At 41.6% G+C, this 20,471-nt stretch overlaps 1 protein-coding gene across 3 annotated transcripts in view; it reads left to right on the top strand.

Moving 5' to 3' along the window:
- Positions 1–20,471, top strand: part of LOC128740172 (myosin heavy chain 95F) — a 103,197-nt gene that overhangs the window by 68,558 nt on the left and 14,168 nt on the right. For 2 of the 3 annotated variants that reach the window (XM_053835701.1, XM_053835704.1), the window contains 11 exons: positions 1,355–1,665; positions 9,718–9,791; positions 9,878–10,997; positions 11,069–11,233; positions 11,299–11,522; positions 11,581–11,778; positions 11,836–12,268; positions 12,337–12,799; positions 12,855–12,945; positions 13,005–13,144; positions 13,671–13,718. In XM_053835701.1, the coding sequence (XP_053691676.1) occupies positions 1,482–1,665; positions 9,718–9,791; positions 9,878–10,997; positions 11,069–11,233; positions 11,299–11,522; positions 11,581–11,778; positions 11,836–12,268; positions 12,337–12,799; positions 12,855–12,945; positions 13,005–13,144; positions 13,671–13,718 (3,140 nt within the window). In that variant the 5' untranslated portion in view covers positions 1,355–1,481. The remainder of the gene's footprint in view (positions 1–1,354; positions 1,666–9,717; positions 9,792–9,877; positions 10,998–11,068; positions 11,234–11,298; positions 11,523–11,580; positions 11,779–11,835; positions 12,269–12,336; positions 12,800–12,854; positions 12,946–13,004; positions 13,145–13,670; positions 13,719–20,471) is intronic. The other variant, XM_053835708.1, reaches the window with a different exon arrangement.

The following is a 20,471-nucleotide window of genomic DNA, read 5'->3' as shown; positions in this document are numbered from 1 at the left end:
ACCGACCATTTGGTCTAGGTTTAATAGTTTTACTACTTATAAATCGACCTATTAGGACGAGGAGACTTTGTCACTTTTTCTGGCATAGTTCCCAAGCACAGACATCAAATTGGTCTAGTTTTAATCGTCGTAAATAGACGTGGGCAAAACGATTCTTTTGTGTTCCGAACCGTTCATTTGCTACTGCGAACCGATTTAAATGAGTGGTTCATTGTTGACGGTTAGTTTGGACGCCAAGTTGTCAGTTAGCTAAATTACGATTCATGAATCAAACTGCGTGTCACCTTCGGGTACGAAGAACCGTGGTTCTTTTTCAAGAGCCGTTCGTTTGAACGCTCTTCCTTGTGAACCGGTTCATTTGAACGACTCGCGAGCCGCTTGTCCATCTCTAGTCGTAAAGAATCTTTGACCTATTGAGACGACGAAACTATGTCACTTTTTTCTAAAAGGAAGTGAATAGATGGTGTATTTAACTGTCGTTCCTGCATGTGAAGCAAGGTAATCACAACGAAAATGTACGGGGAAATTTGACCTAGAAATTTTTGTTGATTTTTACTATTTAGTGATTGAACGAGAAATTCGTAATAAAAGCCACATAATTGCTACATCTATTATGAATTGATCGGTATCCAAACCATGAAAATCCATTTTTAATTGGCGGTGCTATTAGCGTTTAAAATCTTTCATATTTTCGTGACGGTTATTAGAAGCTAAAGTATGGAATGATACCTTGTGGTAAGACGTAGTCCCACGTCAAAAAATATGCTCCAGGTATGCAATATGTACAACAAAATTTGATCGAAATTAATCACATGCTTGCTTCGATTTTGTTTCGAGCAAAATGCTGAATGTATCATCAGCTGATTTGGTCTGTTTCTCGATAAACCGTTCAACGATCAACACACATGCGACCTTTCATGTACCTATTTTTGTTCATTAGATGTGTAGTGCAAGTTTACGGTGCATGAAATGAGTGTGTACAGTCTAGTGACAATCGTCGACTAAGCAATTTCCACGTGTGTATAGCGAAATCAGCGTCACACACATACAAGGTCAAATCCATTGAATTCCATCACATTATTGCGCACTCTACCGTCTGCTATAAGCTTGCACTTCTGGACCGCTGGAACAGTTGATATAGAGGTATATATCGTCTAATCAGTTGGTACTTATGTGTGACTAAATGGATGACTAAACTGGTGTAGGGTTGTTCGCAAGTTCGCTGCCAAATACAAAACCGTACATTTTTTCCGCGCAGCTCGAGTGCTTGCCTAGCGCACAACAGCTCATCACTGATAGCAGTAATCTTATCTAGCCAGTCATTTCAACGTTTTCTTTCTTTTTGCCATTTCAGCTTGTAGCACACATTGTCGCGAAGGGCAGTATCGAAACGGCCGGATTGTGGCTCGTACGCTGGACCGACCCAGAGCGTCGTGTCAACATCATATAGCCAAGGCAGAAACGGCGCCGCCGGCAACACCATGTGGGACTCCCAACTGGTGTGGGCTCGGGATTCCCAGCAGGGCTACATCCAGGGCCGGATCACCGAAATCGGTGCCCACGAGTACGAGGTACAGCCGCTGGACAGCAAACAACCCCGGCGGAACTGCATCCTGGAGGATATCTTCGCTTCCTGTGAAGCCGTTTCCGATCATGATGATAACTGTAAGTAGAATTTTATTTCTTATCTTTATTTTTGTGATTGCTCGCCGTCTTTGTCGGCAAAACTTTGAGCTATTTGCTAACTATGTGGCAATTTATGCATGGTATCCTGAGCTACTGATTTACACATATATACAGAAGTCAGCGTTTTGCACCAGCAGGTGCATTTCCTAGTGGATCTGATTTATATGCTGTTTTGAAGACAATCGTTTATGTTGTAAGCTCTCCAGCAGGGGTGTGGCAATTTAATGGCTGTTTGTACAACTAATTAATGTGTGAAGTAACATCTGAAGTCTAGTGTGCACACAGTACCTAACCAGTTGTGCATTGTTCTAGTCTTGCATGACAGTCGACATGTACAACTGTCGACTAGCTGGGGGTACAACTGAGATATCTAGCTGGGGGCTAACTTGTACTTGAATTTTCAATTATCGAGATTCATGTACCTATACAGTAGCAAACAAGTTAACAATGGCAAATCGCAATCCGTTCTGGTTTAGTTGACAAATCGGTTGAGTCTGTCTGAGTTTTTCTTGTGTAACACCAATCCAACTATTGTATGGAGACGTTCGCTTCTTTATTGGCAACGATACAAAGTAGCAACTTTGACCCAAATGGACATGTGGCAGATTATCATTATGAAGAACAAAGAGACGGGACCTTGTATTAAGTCATGCGCTTTTTGATTTCACGATTGTGCTACTTAATAAAACTTGATCATTTTTATACCCTTTTAGAAACCGAATAAGAAGAAAAATCTAGATTTCTGTTTCTTAAAAAAACTGAAAAATCTGTTATTTATTGAAACTGATATGTAATCAATCTATATTTTTTAGATTGTAAATCGGTATTCGCAAGCTCGATTGCACAGAACAGTGAAGTGCCATGAATCTGCCATACGACGACTGTAGGCGTCTCTTATACGTTATCTTTGCCGTTTCTAGTCGAGTGCTTTTCTATAAATTAAATTTACTCAGCTCCTCAAGACATTTCAGATCTACTTCCACTTACGTTTATGAATATCTGTTGCTGTAGATCGTCGATGACATCAACAGTAAAGTTTTAGCCTATTGTGAGGCCATCAGGCTAATGTGTTGCAGCCGGCGATCAGCAATAATCTTCCGCTCTATTGTTGCTTGCCAACCCAGTGCAACACACTGAAATGCACATTTTTATCTTTGTGGCATGAATGGAATGGACCAAATCGTAAAAAAGCACTAATTGAACCTTTTACGTAGCCGTCAATGAATCGTGAATCGAATCGGAACTCTCCAAGTTCTTAGTTTTGTTGATGGTTCAATTCCCACACTAAAAAAAATCGGCATGTCGCATCCACGTGAAAAATCATGTAAACTTCTGTACAGCAACTTACGTGAACTTCATGTACCAGGTAATGGGAAAATTGATAAAATTTACCGGGATCGCACGTAAACTGGTTAGTATGAGTGCGAGTTATCAACAATCCACGTGAATGTTACATGAAAAGTGTGATGGATGAGAATTACCTATGTTTTCACGTAAACTTGACGTGCTGATTTTTTTAGTGCAAGGTCCAGTTCTTTTAATTAACCCTCTCGGGTAAGTCCATCTATAGACGACCTTCGTTTTTAAAACCTTAGAGCCACTAACTATATAAATAAGTTCATCTCTAACCTAGTAACTATCGATGAACCTTTACGTAAACTTCTAATTAAAGAAGTCAAATTTGACTGATCTTCAGGACAAGCAGAGGCTTTCAAACAAATTAAAAATGCCATGAGCAATGTCAAGAAATTGGGATTTTGTCGAGTAGAGGATCGGACAGCGGTGATCTGTGACGCTAGCCCAGTAGGACTGGGTGCTTTATTCATTTGAACGGGACACAAACCGGAACGGATTACACAAAATGATTGGTTTGATGGGGAATGCCAACAAGCGGTGGAGGGGAAAATACTGCTTGGAAAAACTATCTAAGTATTGCCACTAGAGAGAACCTGGCCAAATACCGACGAGCTAGGAACCAGTTGACCACGATCCTGAGGAGAAAAAAGCGCCAAAAGGAGGACAGAGATCGTGAAGAATTAGAGCAACTATTCCGAGTTAATGACACGCGCAAGATTTATGAGAAGGTGAACCAAACTCGGAAGGGCTACACACCGAAACCTGACATGTGTAGGGACGATTGAGGGAATCTAATTACAAACGTGCGCGAGGTGGTCGACAGATGGAAGCAGTTCTTCGATGAACACCTCAAAGCCGAAGTCGCAGAAGGAGGCGGAATAGAAATTAACCTAGGAGCGCCAATGGAAGATAGTAATGTCCTAGCACCAGATCTCCAAGAAGTCAAACGAGGAATCGGGCTGCTGAAGACCAATAAAGCCGCTGGGAAGGACCGCCTACCGGCAGAGTTTTATAAACATGGCGGAGAAACGCTAGCAAGGGATCTACACTGGGTTATTTCGAGGATTTGGGAGGAGGAAAAGCTACAGGAGGAGTGGATGGAAGGAGTGATTTGTCCCATCTACAAAAAGGGTGATCGGCTAGACTGCTGCAACTATCCTGCCCATGGATGCATAGTTGTGTGCGTGTGTGTGTGTGTGTGTGTGTGTGTGTGTGTGTGTGTGTGTGTGTGTGTGTGTGTGTGTGTGTGTGTGTGTGTGTGTGTGTGTGTGTGTGTGTGTGTGTGTGTGTGTGTGTGTGTGTGTGTGTGTGTGTGTGTGTGTGTGTGTGTGTGTGTGTGTGTGTGTGTGTGTATGTGTGTGTGTGTGTGTGTGTGTGTGATACAATCCATCGCCCGCTGACCGGCAGCGCTTTTATGTAAAAAAATTACTTGCATCTTTTAGTTAGAAAGTTTGTCTTCCTAAATGCAAATAATTTTAGTCCTGGCGATAGAAGGTGATAGCTCCATTGTTCGTCCAACGACCCATTTCTAGAATGCCTGGATATACACGCACATTCCGAAGTCGCCTTCATAAACAATAAGCCCCGCATGGATACTTTTACATATCCACACTTCCAGAATAATTTTCATTATTCTGGCGCGTATTTAATTTGACAAAATCATAGTTATAATTTGAAACAAGCAGCATGCGAAGCTGATTTGAAATAGTTCTCTTCCATACATATACCGTTTAAGTTCTATTTTGGAGATATTGCATTAAACACGAAATTTCATTCATTCAAATTATCCGCTTTTATAATTTTAATCAAAATACAGCCGAATAGAACATTTCAGTTGCTCAGCTACACATTTCAAAACTCTGCTTAACTATTTTAATTTTGATGCATAACAGCATCATCTGTACCGTAGCGCCACCTAAATGTCAAACGAAACCCATATTCGTCAATAAACATCGAAAACAATTGGTATCTCGAATTATTTTTTATGGGGTTTCTATGACATGTGATCGGAAACTACTTTAAGTTTGAAAATGTACTTATCCGTGCTTATCCTTTGTAAATCAGCGGGATTAGGAAGCCATCAGCACTAAACAACACACTCGCGCAAACTGCAGAAATAAATACTGAGTTTTAACACTGAAAATTTTGAAAGCAACGGATGCATAGTTGACGTAAAAACCAAAATGACCAAAATGTACTTTTACGGTCCTACGCACTCTTAACTAGGTTGTTCACATGCCCAATACTCAAACAACATATGTTTGTTCGAAAATATTCGAGAAATTTAAGAAAATTGAGTTACTCTGCTATTGGTTTCACGTAATGCTAATGGTTGACGTGATTCCCTGCATAATCAATCAGCATAGCAACCTATTTGTTTTTGTAGCTTTACGCCAAGTTATGTGAATAATCGTTCAAAAAACAATCTGTTTATTCGCATAAACTGGCGTTCGCATTTTTTAAACACAATAAATGATGAATGAATCATAAAACCCCATCAGTTGTGTTTTGATTGATAAACTCTACTAAATTGACAGATTATTCGATTGAAAAAGTTTATAGCACAGAATATATGGCTTTAAACGTTTTCACGACAAAAATGCGTTTTCTCAACAATCATGATGCTGGTCGTTACGTCGACTATGCATCCATGGGCAGTATCGTGGTATTACGCTGGTAAACGCCGCCTACAAGGTACTCTCCCAGATCCTGTTACGCCGGCTGTCACCGATAGCGCAAGATTTCGTAGGGAATTATCATGCGGGTTTCATGGGGGCTCGCGCAACTGCGGACCAAATTTTTACTATCCGACAGATCTTGCAGAAATGTCAGGAGTACAACGTGCCCACGCGTCACATCTTTATTGATTTCAAGGCAGCATACGATACAGTCGATCGAGACAAGCTATGGCAGATAATGCACGAATACGGTTTTCCGGACAAACTGGCGCGACTGATCAGAGCTACATTGGATCGAGTGATGTTTTTCGTACGCATCTCTGGGACACTCTCGAGTCCCTCGAGACGCGGTGAGGGTTGAGACAAGGTGAGGCTTTATTCTGCATGCTGTTCAACATCGCTCTTGAGGAGGTGATCCAACGAGCGGGCATCGAAACGAGAGGCACGATTTTTACCAAGAGTAGCCAATTTCTAGGCTTTGCAGATGACTTCGATATCATTGCTAAGAATTTTGCGACGGCGGAGGATATCTACACCAGACTGAAAGCGGAGTCTAGGAGAATTGGGCTAAAAATAAATGCGTCGAAGACCAAATACATGAAAGGAAGAGGCTCAAAGGAAACAAACGCGCGCCTCCCACGGACGGTAACCGTTGACGGCGACGAACTAGAAGTGGTAGAGGAGTTCGTGTATTTGGGATCGCTGGTGACCGCGGACAACAACACTAGTAAGGAGATCCAGCGGCGCATCCAAGCGGAAAATCGGGCCTACTTTGCCCTTCGTAAAACGCTGCGATCAGGAAATATACGCCGCCGCACGAAGCTAACAATGTACAAAACCATTATTAGACCGGTAGTTTTTTATGGACCTGAAGCCGTGACGATGCTCACGGGGGACATACCGTGTTCGAGCGGAAAGTGCTGCGGACGATATTTGGCGGAATACAAACTGAAAGCAAAGAGTGGCGGAGGCGTATGAATCACGAGCTACAGGCACTGCTTGGGGAGACTCCTATCGTACATCTAGCGAAAGTTAGCAGGCTACGCTGTGCCGGACACGTCGTAAGGATGCTGGACGACAGTGCGACGAAAAAAGTCCTCTTCAACAACCCCACCGGCACCAAGAACAGGGGGCCCAACGTGCACGATGGCTCGACCAGGTCGAAAGCAATTTGCGACTTCTGAGACGACTAGGAAATTGGCGACGAGTGGCCCAAGACCGAGTTGAATGGAGATGAGTGCTTGAAACAGCACGAGCCACCCCGGCTCTATGCTGCTGAAGAAGAAGAAGAAGAAGATTTGAACGGTGTGCATCGCATAATTGGTTTTGCTTCTAAATCTTTGACCCAAACAGAACGTCGATACTGTCAAACCGATAAAGAAGCACTTGGTATTGTGTGAAGCGTTGAACGATTTCGTTACTATCTTCTCGGAAAATCGTTTGAAATGTATACCGACTGTAAAGCTCTTAGTTTTCTTTTCTCAAAGCGTTCAAAGCCATGCGCACGCATAGAACGATGGGTTCTGAGGCTACAGTCTTTTGACTGCAAGGTCATATTTTTGTCTGGTAAGGAAAATGTGGCCGACAGTTTATCACAACTTACGGTGCAAGAACCAAAATCCTTTGATCCAACAGAAGAAATTTTTGTACAAGAACTTGTTGGATATGCTGCAAAGTCTGCTGCTTTGAAATGGACCGATATTGAACATGCTTCAATGACAGATCCTGAAATTAGAGAAAGCATAAAAAATTTGTATAGGTAGTAATGAAATTCATAAACTTCCTATTGAATTCCGTGTGGTGGCAAATGAGCTTTGCGAAATCCAAGGTGTTTTATTGAGGGGTGATCGAATAATTATACCCACAAGTATAAGGAACAGTGTATTAGAAGCAGCGCAGAAGATGGTCATCCAGGTATGACTATGATGAAGAACCATCAAATGTCTGGTGGCCGAAATTGGACTATGACGTGGAAAAATTCGTAAAGAACTGTAGAGGTTGTACACTTGTTGCTGCACCAGATAAACCTGAACCATTACAGCGCAGTCAACTTCCTGCCACTCCTTGGCAAGTTTTCGCACTGGATTTCCTGAGTCCGCTTCCTGAGGGGCAGTATTTGATGGTGGTCATAGATTGTTACAGTCGTTTTATGGAAGTTTGCGAAATGACAACCATTACTGCTGGAGATGTGAGAAGAGAGCTTTCTATCGTGTTTGGTAGATACGGTCTTTCTATTTCGATAAAAGCTGATAATGCACCACAGTTAAGGAGTGAGTGCGACGAGTTTCGATCATTTTATGACGAGCACGGAATAGCAATATTGAACACCATTCCGTACTGGCCACAGTCAAATGGGGAGGTCGTACGTCAAAATCGTTCAATATTAAAACGATAACGAATTACTCAAGAGCTTGCCTTTAATTGGAGAAATTAACTCAGGCAATATCTGCTAACATACCATTCTACAAAATATCCTACAACTGGGAAGTCTCCTGGGGAAATCATGCTTGGTATAATAAAAAGTAAGCTCACAACTTTAACAAATTACCAAGAAGATGATAGTGTTCGTGAACGTGGTACATTTGTAAAGGAAAAAGGCAAATTGTATACTGATAGGAAAAGGGAGGATAAGGAAAATGAATTACAAGAAGGAGATAAAGTATTATCGAAGCGTATGAGAAAAACTAATAAGTTGGAAACAGATTTTGCAAATGAAGAATTTATTGTTACTAAAAAGAATGGCATGGACACCACAATTCAGTCAATAGTAACAGGAAAACAATTTAGGAGGAGTGCTGCTCACCTCAAAAAGATAAATAATCAGAAAGAAGGTGATGAGACTTCAGATAACAAAATAATCAATTCGCCTGCCGAACTAAATATTTTACTGAAGTTTTTGGAGCGTCTTAGTAGAATACGAAACCTAAAATTAAAAAAGAAGAAAACTTATCCAATTTAATTCTACTATGTATATTTTATTCACGACAGATACGTATTTCGCCTACGACTTGCAGGCTTCCTCAGTGTCTGTTTTCGTCAGTTCGAAAACAGAGTTTTTACAATATGCGTATCCAACGTAGCAAGTTTTCAGTTTTGATTAGTTTAAATAATTCAATGAAGAGGTTAAAGAATTAACTTTAGGCTGATAGGCTTTTTGATAAACTGATCCCATAACACATTTTACAACGTTTATTATTTTCTTGCATGTCCATAAAATTGTTTATTAGCAAGAATAAAGATTTCGTTTGAATATATATTGCTTATCATTTTGACGGTCAATTGTTCCAGACAGAATTGGGCGTTATCTAAAGCTATCTACAGAGCTATCTAACGAGTTTACTTTTACAAAAAATAAATTGACAGTCAGTTTAACTGATGAGTGCTTACAATTGAAAAATCAACCTTTTCCATGATTCCAATGAAATTTTGGCAATAAGTTTTGGGATTCCAAAAAGATGACCATTTATAACTAATGGTTTAGCACAGTTGTAACGAACAGATATTCAGAGAAAATGCGGCGTAATCAACCATTCCATCAAAATTACCTTCAAAAACGTGTTTATTTACTCAGCAACGACGCTGCTTGACATTGGTGATGTAGGTCAAGGTTAGTCAAGTGAGCTTTTCGCTGGGTTACCCTTGATCATCACCGAAATTTTCAAAGCGGAAACTGTTGAATGTATAAACAACGTCTATGGTTGTTAACCAATCGTTCCGCGCACTTCTGTTCTACAAACTGTTGAAAACTAGATCACCTATTTTAACTCACCTTGGTGTAGGCTGATTTGCACCGATCACAATCGTAGCAATCTAGGCAGGGATGGTTCGATCAACATTGTTTGCACGATGGATGGCGGGAGAAGTAAAATATCGGTTTTTGACTAGTTTCGAGATTTTCGCGCTAATTTATTATATAGATTTTAAAGATCAAAAAGTCATTGTGATATCAGTAGTATTTTTATTGAATTTAACACTAATGACTCGCTCTTTTTCATAGGTGAATTAATGTTCCTAAATGAGGCTACTCTATTAGACAATATCAAAAACCGATATTATAAGGACAAAATTTACGTGAGTAATCTTATACTTCGTTTGCTTTTTTTTTTGTTTACTTTGTAAAATCGCCATTACACCCATTCTTTTTTTATTTTACGCAGACATACGTAGCAAATATCTTAATTGCTGTAAATCCATACAAAGAGATTCGGGATCTGTACTCGAAGGCAACCATCAAACGATACAATGGCAAATCACTGGGCGAGCTTCCGCCGCACGTCTATGCCATTGCGGACAAGGCGATCCGTGATATGCGCGTACTGAAAGTGTCGCAATCCATTATCGTTTCGGGAGAGTCCGGTGCCGGCAAGACGGAGAGCACCAAGTACTTACTGAGGTACCTGTGCGATGCAGCCGCGACGGCCGGTCCCATCGAGCAGAAGATCCTAGACGCTAATCCGATTCTCGAGGCGTTTGGCAATGCTAAAACGACTCGTAATAACAACAGTTCTCGGTTCGGTAAGTTCATCGAGGTGCATTACGATGGCCGATGTCAGGTGGTAGGCGGACACATTTCGCATTACCTACTGGAGAAGAGCCGGATATGTACGCAGAGTGCGGAAGAGCGAAACTATCACGTGTTTTACCTGTTGTGTGCGGGTGCTCCACAGCAATTGCGCGATAAGCTGCTGATTGGAAAACCGGATGATTATCGGTATTTGGCGGGATGTACGCAGTACTTTTCTACATCACAAACAGACCGAAAGATTTCCAATTCGCAGAAATCGAAGGATCATTTAAGTAGAGGTTCGTTAAAGGATCCGATACTGGATGATTACAACGATTTTCAAGAATTGGATCAAGCGCTAAGTCGGCTAGGCTTATCAGATGTGCAGAAATACCAAATTTATGGTTTAGTAGCAGCAGTTCTGCACCTGGGAAACATATGCTTCGAGGAGAATCCAGAGGATGCCAAAGGAGGGTGCCGAGTGACGCATGGATCCGAAAAAGCACTAGCGATAACGGGAAATCTGATCGGATTGGACCCTTCGGAACTGCGACAAGCGCTGGTTTCCAGAGTGATGCAGAGTAAGGGTGGTGGAGTGAAGGGAACGGTTATTATGGTTCCGTTGAAGGTGTACGAGGCAAACAACGCACGCGATGCGTTGGCCAAGGCGCTATACTCGAGACTGTTCGATCACATTGTTTCACTGATCAATCAGAACATTCCATTCCAGGCATCGAGTTACTACATCGGAGTGCTGGATATTGCTGGATTTGGTAAGTTACTAATTTCTCGCAAAGCAGAAAGGAATTTGATTTAAAAAATGGTTTCTAATAATAAATTCTAGAGTACTTCACCGTGAATTCGTTCGAACAGTTTTGTATTAATTACTGTAATGAAAAGCTGCAAAAGTTTTTCAATGACAATACTCTAGCAGCCGAGCAAGATCTATACAAACGGGAGGGCCTTAATGTGCCGGAAATCAAATTCACTGACAATCAGGATATCATTGGTATGTCGATTTTGTTTTTTCCTTCGGTAATTTGCCCTGACAAAGGTTGTTTTTGTTTTGTTCAGAACTAATTGAATCAAAATCAAGCGGCATTTTCAACTTGCTGGATGAGGAGTCCAAACTTCCCAAACCATCGTTCGCCCACTTTACTGCCGAAGTTCACAGCGCTTGGCAGGGTCACTTTAGGCTGTCGTTACCGCGAGCTTCTCGCCTAAAGGCTCATCGCGTAATACGAGACGACGAAGGTTTCTTGGTGCGTCATTTTGCCGGTGCGGTTTGCTACAACACGGTAAGTACGAGTAATCACATACCATAAGCATAAATTGAGTAAAATGTTTTGTTTGTAGAATCAATTCATCGAGAAGAATAATGACGCTTTGCATGCCTCACTGGAAGGATTGGTTCAGGAGTCGGAAAACTCACTGCTGAAACGGCTTTTCGCTAGCGGCAAAGGTACATCCAGTAAAGGCAAATTGTCCTTTATCTCAGTGGGATCTAAGTTCAAAACACAGCTCGGTGAATTAATGGACAAGTTGGAAAAGAATGTAAGTTATTTTTACGCCGTTCAAACAATGATAATTGAAATATTCTTCTGTTTTTAGGGCACAAACTTTATCCGCTGTATCAAACCTAACAGCCGCATGATCGATCAAGAGTTCGAGGGTGGTCTGGCGTTAGCCCAGCTAAAGTGTTCCGGCACCACTACGGTGCTGGAACTGATGGAGTACGGCTACCCATCGCGAGTGCCCTTCAGTGAGCTTTACAACATGTACAAATCGTTCTTGCCGCCGGAATTAGCTCGTCTTAATCCGCGAACGTTCTGCGAGGCTATGTTACACTCGCTGAAGCTCAATAATAAAGATTTCAAGTTCGGTATCACTAAGGTCTTCTTCCGGCCGGGTAAATTCGTTGAGTTCGATCGAATTATGAAGTCGGATCCAGAGAACCTGCGAGCGATTGTGGCTAATGTGAAGAAATGGTTAGTCCGATCCCGATGGATCAAGTCGGTATTCTGTGCAATCTGTGTTATCAAACGTAGGTTCCTGAAAACTTTTCTGGATTGCATTACATCACATTAATAAAAACCGCTTTCCAATTTTCAGTAAAGAATCGCATCATCTATCGCAACAAGTGTGTCCTAATGGCGCAAAAGGTGATTCGCGGTTATTTGGCGCGTAAACAACACCAGCCGCGATTTAAGGGCATACAGAAGATCAACGCCATCAAAACAAACCTGGGCAAAATGCAGGAAATCGCCAATCAATTGAAAACCGAACGGGATAGCATGTTGAAACAAGTGGCCGACGTTACGCGAGCTATCGACGATGCCGTGCGCAAAATCAAGGCTAATCCTAGGATTACTACGGCTGAAATCGATAATTTATATGCGGGAGTGATGGCCAAGATCGATACCCAAATGAAGATGATACACATCAAGCTTCAAGAGCAGCGCAACGCTGAAGAGCAAGAGCGATTGCGGAAAATACAGGCTGCACTCGAGGCGGAACGTAAAGCCAAAGAGGAAGAGGAACGACGGCTGCGTGAGGAGGAAGAAAATCGAAGAAGGTATGTTCCCATCTAGAGAATTGTAATCGCCACTTTAGGTTGTTCTCGATTTCAGGAAAGCCGAAATGGAAGCTAGACGCAAGGAAGAGGAAGCTCGCCGTCTAAGGCAGGAAGAGGAAGATCGTAAAGCTGCTCTTGCACTACAGGTAAATAGAAACAGAATAAAAAAAATGCATTCGCAGTGTTAATCGAATATCATTTCCAGGCTCAGCTAGAGAAGGAAGCCCAGGAAGATATCAAATATCGGCAGCAATTGGAACAGGAAAGACGCGATCATGAGCTAGCCTTACGGCTGGCGCAGGAATCCAACGGTCAGGTGGAGGACAGTCCACCGTTGCTAAGAAAGTATGCATACAATTTTCCTTTCCACTATTCCTGTGCGCAACTTCTATAACGTTCTATGGTTTTACGAATCTCTGTCATCCGGCTTCCCAAATCTACAGGGTAGAAGTTGTAATTTTAAGATTCCATTTGTACAAAGCGAAGCTATTACAAGATGGCCATTTTTATTTCGTGTGCTTTCGTTTCACAAATCAAAATTAATCCCCTTTTGGTTGAGTTTTTCTTTCGGCTGTAAATATCTAAATTTCTTCCAGTGACAAGCTTTTGGTTTCGCGATATTGTCTTTTCTCGTTCTCATTACACATTGTTGAAGCGCCTACACAATAGATAAGAAAAAAATTACACCGACCCTGTAAATTTCCCCTACTCTGTCTCAGATCTATGTGTTTTCCCGTACACCTTATGTTGTACTCCCCAACTGTTCCCTTGTTAATTATCTTTTAAACCGAGAAAAAAGTCGGCCCCGCCAACCAGAGCGAAACAACGGACTACAAAATTTTATATCATCCACATTCAATCATTTCCACAGCGGTACGCCAGAAGTTACGCCTTTGGGTAATCCGAATCGATTGATCAGGTACTTGTTGTTTTATGAAATCAAAACTACTTTTTACTTGCTAGAAACGTACTTAGGAAAATACCGCATACTTTTTTTTATTTACCCCATACAACACGCATTCTTTGCATCCGTTTTCCCCGTTGTAGCCTTCAACCAATTGACAATCTTTCTTTCCCCTAGTTAGTAGTTGTTTAGTAAACACAAACATAACCAATTTTTGTTTTGCTTGTTTTTGTCTGCTGTAGATATTTGTGTTTTGAAGCATTGTGAGTGTTTTCATGTGCATACCTAGACATAACGTGTAACTTGTGCTGTCAAAAAAAAGTGTTGTAATTTTAAAAGAACTGATGTTGGCAGATTCAATTCTAACTGATGGTAAAATTTCTCCCGAAAATGTGAACTCTAAAACTTTCTCTTCGTCTCGAAATTTTGAAAGTAACAAACCTTGTTTGCTTTACAATTGCATGATCATTGGCGCGGACACACGCATTTTTTCCAAAACATGCTTTGGCTTTGCGAATATACCATTCAGCTATTATACCCGCAATTGTCATGTCACTGAAAGTGAGGTTTCGAAAACGTGACGCAGCACCGAGACTGCTTTGACTATTTCTGGATTGCTTGTAGTAAAACATCTTTAGCATGCGGTCTTACTAGGGCTACGATAATCGATTATAGCTGACGAGGCACAGTATTTCTAATACTAGCCTCCAGTTCCGAGTCAGACACGGTTGCAACGTCTCCCCTAACATTGGGAGCGAATTGCCTACGCCTGCCTCATTCTTACGTTGTATATACGAACTGAACTCCCACCGGAGTCAGTACTGCATGATCCCTTTAATTATTCGTCCCCTGTGGCACCTGTGGGACCTATAAGATACAAGTAGAAATCCAAATATTGTCCGAAGAGCTGGTATCCCGGATCGTTGTAAACAGGCGGTGACGTGTGCTAATTATTTGACCCTCCGGTGCGCAATTGACTTATCGCCACACGCACAGATCACGATCCGTACAGATCATGACAAACAGTGAATCTTTAGCGTTGATCACAAGACTTTGTTCTCTAAACAGTCTCAGCAATCGATGTTACAGCAGTGTTACATCTTACCTAGCTGCGAGAAAAAAGGTCACACATATTGTTTGTATTGTGATTCATGAATCACACGATGCACACAACCAATCAACTGTATCTGTTATATTTCTCAACGCAAGCATGCAATAAACATGATCTGATATGAGGTTTGTCATAATCTGTACAGATCGCGACAAAGTACCCGATCAGGAGGACCTAACAAAATTATAACACATCTTCTTATTTTGTTATCAAATTTTCTAAAAGCAGTTGTTATTAATTAGATATATTATAATATATTATAACAACCGTTGTTATAAATTAGCCTCCGTAAGTGGTTAAAACTTCAAAAATTATAACTAAACTGCCTCTAATTAATACCTGATTCATAACAAACCCTGTAATGATTTTATCTTAATTGAAACACATTGTGTTAAAGGTTAATTGTCAGCATTTCAAGATATTCCAAAAATAACACAGCAAATAAAGATATGTTAGCAAGTATTAGTAACTGTACGTATGACGTAAGTGTGTAAGTAACGTATTTAATATACTTTTGAAATAATGATGGTAATTAAAATAATTTTTGCGAGTAGCATATTTTGTTATAAAAGTAATTTGCAAGTAACATAATTTGTTAATAAAGCGAAATGTGTCATTCTTAGTGGTGGAATCTGAATAGCTCATCCACAACTCAATGTGCTACTTGTATCTGAATCTGTTACAAACTTGAAATTGCATCCTAATTAGTTTTTTTTTCTCGATGTGTAAGCACAATATGTTAAAAATATCAAAATATGTTATAAAACAGATATAATCTTGTTATGGTCTCCTGATCGGGTATTTGTCGCTTACAAGTAGTGATGTCAGTGAATCTGAATCTGATCGGTCCTATGAGGCTGATCGCTGGAAGCGATTTTTTCCATCCCTGGAACCGGCGTTTAGGCCGGCAAACCGTGCAACGGAACGGAGCCTCCCGCTTGATGATAAGTAGACAAAAATGTTAAAAATTCTAGTAGAAAATCCTTGGCTTTATACAACACAATTGGCTGTTCAAAAACATTTGCATGATTTCTATTGTTTTCTTTCCTCTGTTTTTTAAATGTAGAGTATAAAATATTGAGAAAAAATCGATAAAATTAAGCCACGCTTCTTTGGAATTTGTTGTTACATAATTGTCCCAAAGGCTCGGATCTGCTTGCATGACGATTGTTTACAGAGACTTCGACCAAATGAGCACTTAGCTCTTTTAAACCAATGGAATCTCCTGATGCAGATGGTATTTCACCCGTTTTCTTACAAAAAATGGACAGTGTTATAATGCCCGAGCTTATCAAAATTTTTCGAGTCAATTTCACTTTGGAAAATATCCGGGAAGATTTGGCGGAAAGTAAGCAGAAAGAAGGCAGATATAAAAAGAAAACCATGCTTATGGCTTTTAGGCCAATAAATCTGACATCAACGCTTCTTAAGTTGATGGAGAAAATCACATATAACTATATCCGCCACGAGTTTTTAGAGAAATTTCCATTTTTATGGAAATTAACATGCATTAACACGGCCCGTCCAGTTAGCTCTGGAGTACGACAACGGCCTAACAAGCCAGTCGTCGTGTGTTCAAGTCTCAACTGGCCGGTGCTGCTTATAGAGTCAATAAGATCTTTGCACTAGCCCCGTAATTTTCCTGTACTCTAATAACCAGCTGCGAAATCTGTCTACAAAGAAGGGTCAAGTTCTTAAGGACGTTTATACTCATGGCTTTGCTTTGCTTACCAACTCGGTAAGGGTGTCGATTTCCTGGAAAAACCTGGAAAATCAGGGAATTTATTTTTGGATCAGGGAAATCAGGGAATATCAGGGAATTTCGAATTTCAATCAGGGAAATTTTGTTTACCCGGCAATATTGTTGATCAACTTTGGAATCGAATCAATTTTCGTGTAAAATATACGCAGATATCACATGGCATGACATGTTGTTACATGTCTAGTGGCGATTCGATTATCTTTCAGTTTGCCGTAAATTTTTTATATGTTTTTCGCCGTACAATTGTCAGACTTCATTCGCTGTAGTGCTCGAAATCGGCAATGGCAGGCCTCACGCACTTCATGGTGCATACATCAAGAGCACAAAGTGGGATACAGACTGTTATTTACACGCGATCTACAGCGTTTTCACCAATTGCAGAATTCTACGCTCAGAAGCCCCAAGCATTGATCATCTTCCTTCAGCGTTCATGATTCATGTCCGTTAAGGGTTACCGGGAGCATTAACGTTCTGTAGAATTTGCGTTTATGCGAGTTGGCAACCTTCGGGACTGGTTCAGCTGGTTACGTAATACGCAGAAAGCTTACATGTTTCTCTGTTCTGACGTGATCCGCAGTGAGCATGCGACTCTTGGCTTGTTTCTTATCATCTGTCATTTTCTGGCATTCGACATCAAACAAGTTGTTACACTTACCCTTGTTCTGCGAGGCGAGTGACGTAACTAATTTGGAGGCATCGCGAATGAGGTGACAATTGTCACCTAGGTGACTAGCTTTGTCACCTAGGTGACACGGGGTTGTTACCTAGGTGACACGGTTGTCACCTAGTTGACAGCACTCAATTCGACTCGCCGTGGCGAGTCACGGCGAGTGTTAATTATCGTATTGAGTCACGTGACTCGCAGAATAAGGGTGACGGTCTTCCACACGTCGTGCCTATCACTTCCCTCGTAGTTGTTGGCGCCATGGCGGATCCTCCACAGCCCACTTACGTCTTATTCCCTTTCTTCCTGCTGTTCTGCGATTCGTTGATCAAGCTTTTTGGTGTCTCAGTGCGAACCTTCGCCGATTTCGATAACTTTGCGTGGATCTTACGACGAGATAGTGGTCAAAGTCGCTAAGAAAAGACCGTACATTGATGACTTCCAAAAAGTATCGACCGTTAAACAGGATCGATCTGGGAGCTAGAGTCTTGAATTTTCAAGTCGTGCGCACCCCATAAATCCTTTCGAACCTGTCATAGAATTCGTCCCTAGCAAAGCAAAGCAAAGTCTTGATAATTAACCGTCATTAGACATTATCCTTCTTTATCGACAGACTTCGCAGCCGGCTGTTAGAGTACAGGAAAATTACGGGGTCAGTGCAACGATCCTACTGACTCTATCTAGCAAAAACCGGCTAGCCGAGATTCGAACACAACTGGCTTGTTAGATCAGCATCGTACCTCGAAGCTAACTGGGCGGTTCAATTCGTCCCTAGTAATCGAATTTATGATTTGTTGGTGCTGCTGTAGCTGAAGAATTTGCCTTAATTCTCAACACCCGTATATTTGGACATTTCCTAACAATATATCTAGCTAAACTTTTGCCGTACCTCGAAGCCAGTGAAACGCACATTTTTGTACCAAAAATCTTTGGGGAATCATCTCCTTGACCCCATACTTTTTGCAGCAGAGATAACAAGCTGAAACTTCCAGGAAAGTTTTGTTTTAGTTAAACTGAAGAACCGCAGACATATGGTCCACCTTCCAGCGGCAAAGTTACTAGTTTGAGCTGACTGAAAGTCAACAAGATTTGTTATGTTTACACGGCTGTAATTTTGTTGTATAACGTCTAAGCTTTGTGCAAAAACAGGTCGATTGGATTAATTCTCAATCTTTGTTTCTTTGGATTCAAGTTGATACCTCAAACATAACTGTCCCTAGAATCGATAGAAGAGTGCGTTGCGTTTTTGAAACGCTAGTAAGAAATAGGTTAAGAATCTTTGATATATGTTCTTAAAACATGAAGCAATCTAGCTTTAGTTTTCAGCAGGTCGCATAAGCCATGATAAAGGGTTAAAAACTTAAGCCAGAAATCGCCCAAATAAGCTTTACATTCAAGTCTTGAAGGTCAGGGAAAAATATTTGAAGCATCAGGGAAAATCAGGGAAAGCCAGGGAATTTTATTTTTGTATTTGAGTCGACACCTAAATCTATGGAAATTGCACTGCCCTGCGTTGTGACATTGTTTGAGAAATCGCTCAAATCTCAAGAGACGGCATTTTGTGTTTTCCTTGTTATTGAAGGCGCTTTCTATGACACGTCCTCTGCTTCAATTTTTACGGCTCTCTTTCAAAACGGGATCGACTCAATGATTTCTAGCAGAGACAGAATCACAACATCATTGGGAGATACATCGGGTACGATTTCGGTGATGAAAGAAAGTCCACAAGGAGTTCTGTCACCCTTACTTTGGTCACTGATGGCCAACGCATTCGTTCAATTTGTGCGCGAGAAGCGATGGAGTCGTTGAACGTTAATTTAAAATGGTCGGCGAAAAGGTCGCACTTCTCACGTTCACTGTTGGCGACGCAATTCCCTGAAAACATGGACGACGGAAATCCATTTTCCTTGCGCTTTGTGTTCACAAATGACCAGAATTGTTTCGGTTGCAGACGAAGATTATCTTGGATGCGCTTCACATATCGGTTGTACAAATAACGATTGTAGCTACGGTATTGGTGGCTTGCAATATTGAACTGAATCTTGTAGTACGGAGAGCGATGGCAACAGTACTTCCGTAGTGCGGCTGAACGCAAGCGTTTAAGCGTGCGTAGGCGTGCATTCGACCACGCTGGATTCCGTGGCGGTGCACGAACAGGAACTATCCGATTGATGACGGCTTCAATAATACTGCTGAAATGGCATACGGCATCGTCAATACTGGGGGAGGCTTCGAAAAATGTATTCCAATCAACATCAGAAAATGCAGCGCTGAGTGCTAGATAGTCAGCCCGACGAAAATTCAATCTTAGATTTTGAGACGGCTGGTCGTACACCACTGGTAGAGGAAGATTTAGCGACACAGCTATAGCAGGATGAATAGCTTCAAGGTCTACCAGCGGCTCATGCGAAACAGATGCGGCACAGTTGAGCACAGCTAGATCGTTCGCAAGAATGAGATCCAGCATGCGACCGTCCAGATTCAAGATAGTATTGATTTGAGTCAACCCATGCAGATTAAAACCATCTAACAAGGAACAGCTGCTGGCAGGCATTTGTGAGCGCATCGTATCCACTACGGGTAAACCATCATCGGAAATTACCCAGTTCAAACCAGATTGGTTGTAGTCGCCGAACAATAACGCTAATGTGCGTGGATCCACATGAGACAACACAGAACCGATTGAATCAATATGCTGTTGAATAAGCTGAGAGTCAGATTTCCGGTCGGGGGGCAAATATATGACACCCACACTGACAATAGCACACGACGTTTCTATAATCACCCACAACTGTTCGAGAGTATCATAGATAGGGACTGGATCGATGCGGCAATTAAAATTATTGGAAACAGCTATCAGTACACCTCCACCGCGCACCTTACGACTATTCAGATGAGAGCGGTCGTTCCGGAACACGGTATACTGATTTCCAAATAGCTGCGTCGAGAGAATGCGGTCGTCAAGCCACGTTTCGGTAAGCACTATTACGTCGTAATCTCCTTCAGACACAGCCAGAAAGAATAAATCAATTTTTGTACGCAACCCGCGCACGTTGTGATAATAGATGCGCAGCCGATTTGTTTCCGAAGCCGACACTTGATCCGACGTACTAGAATACAAGGAATTATCAGGTACCGACAGCTCAGGTATACAATTATACTTGCCTGCAGAAGCAGGCTGGAAGACCCCGTCCCCACTTCCGAACACAGGACCGGGACGATGATGACGGT

Source organism: Sabethes cyaneus, chromosome 1 (assembly GCF_943734655.1).
Source record: "Sabethes cyaneus chromosome 1, idSabCyanKW18_F2, whole genome shotgun sequence".
Lineage (NCBI taxonomy): Eukaryota > Metazoa > Arthropoda > Insecta > Diptera > Culicidae > Sabethes > Sabethes cyaneus.
Note: the sequence above shows the minus strand (reverse complement) of the source record. Positions and strands in the feature narration are given on the sequence as shown.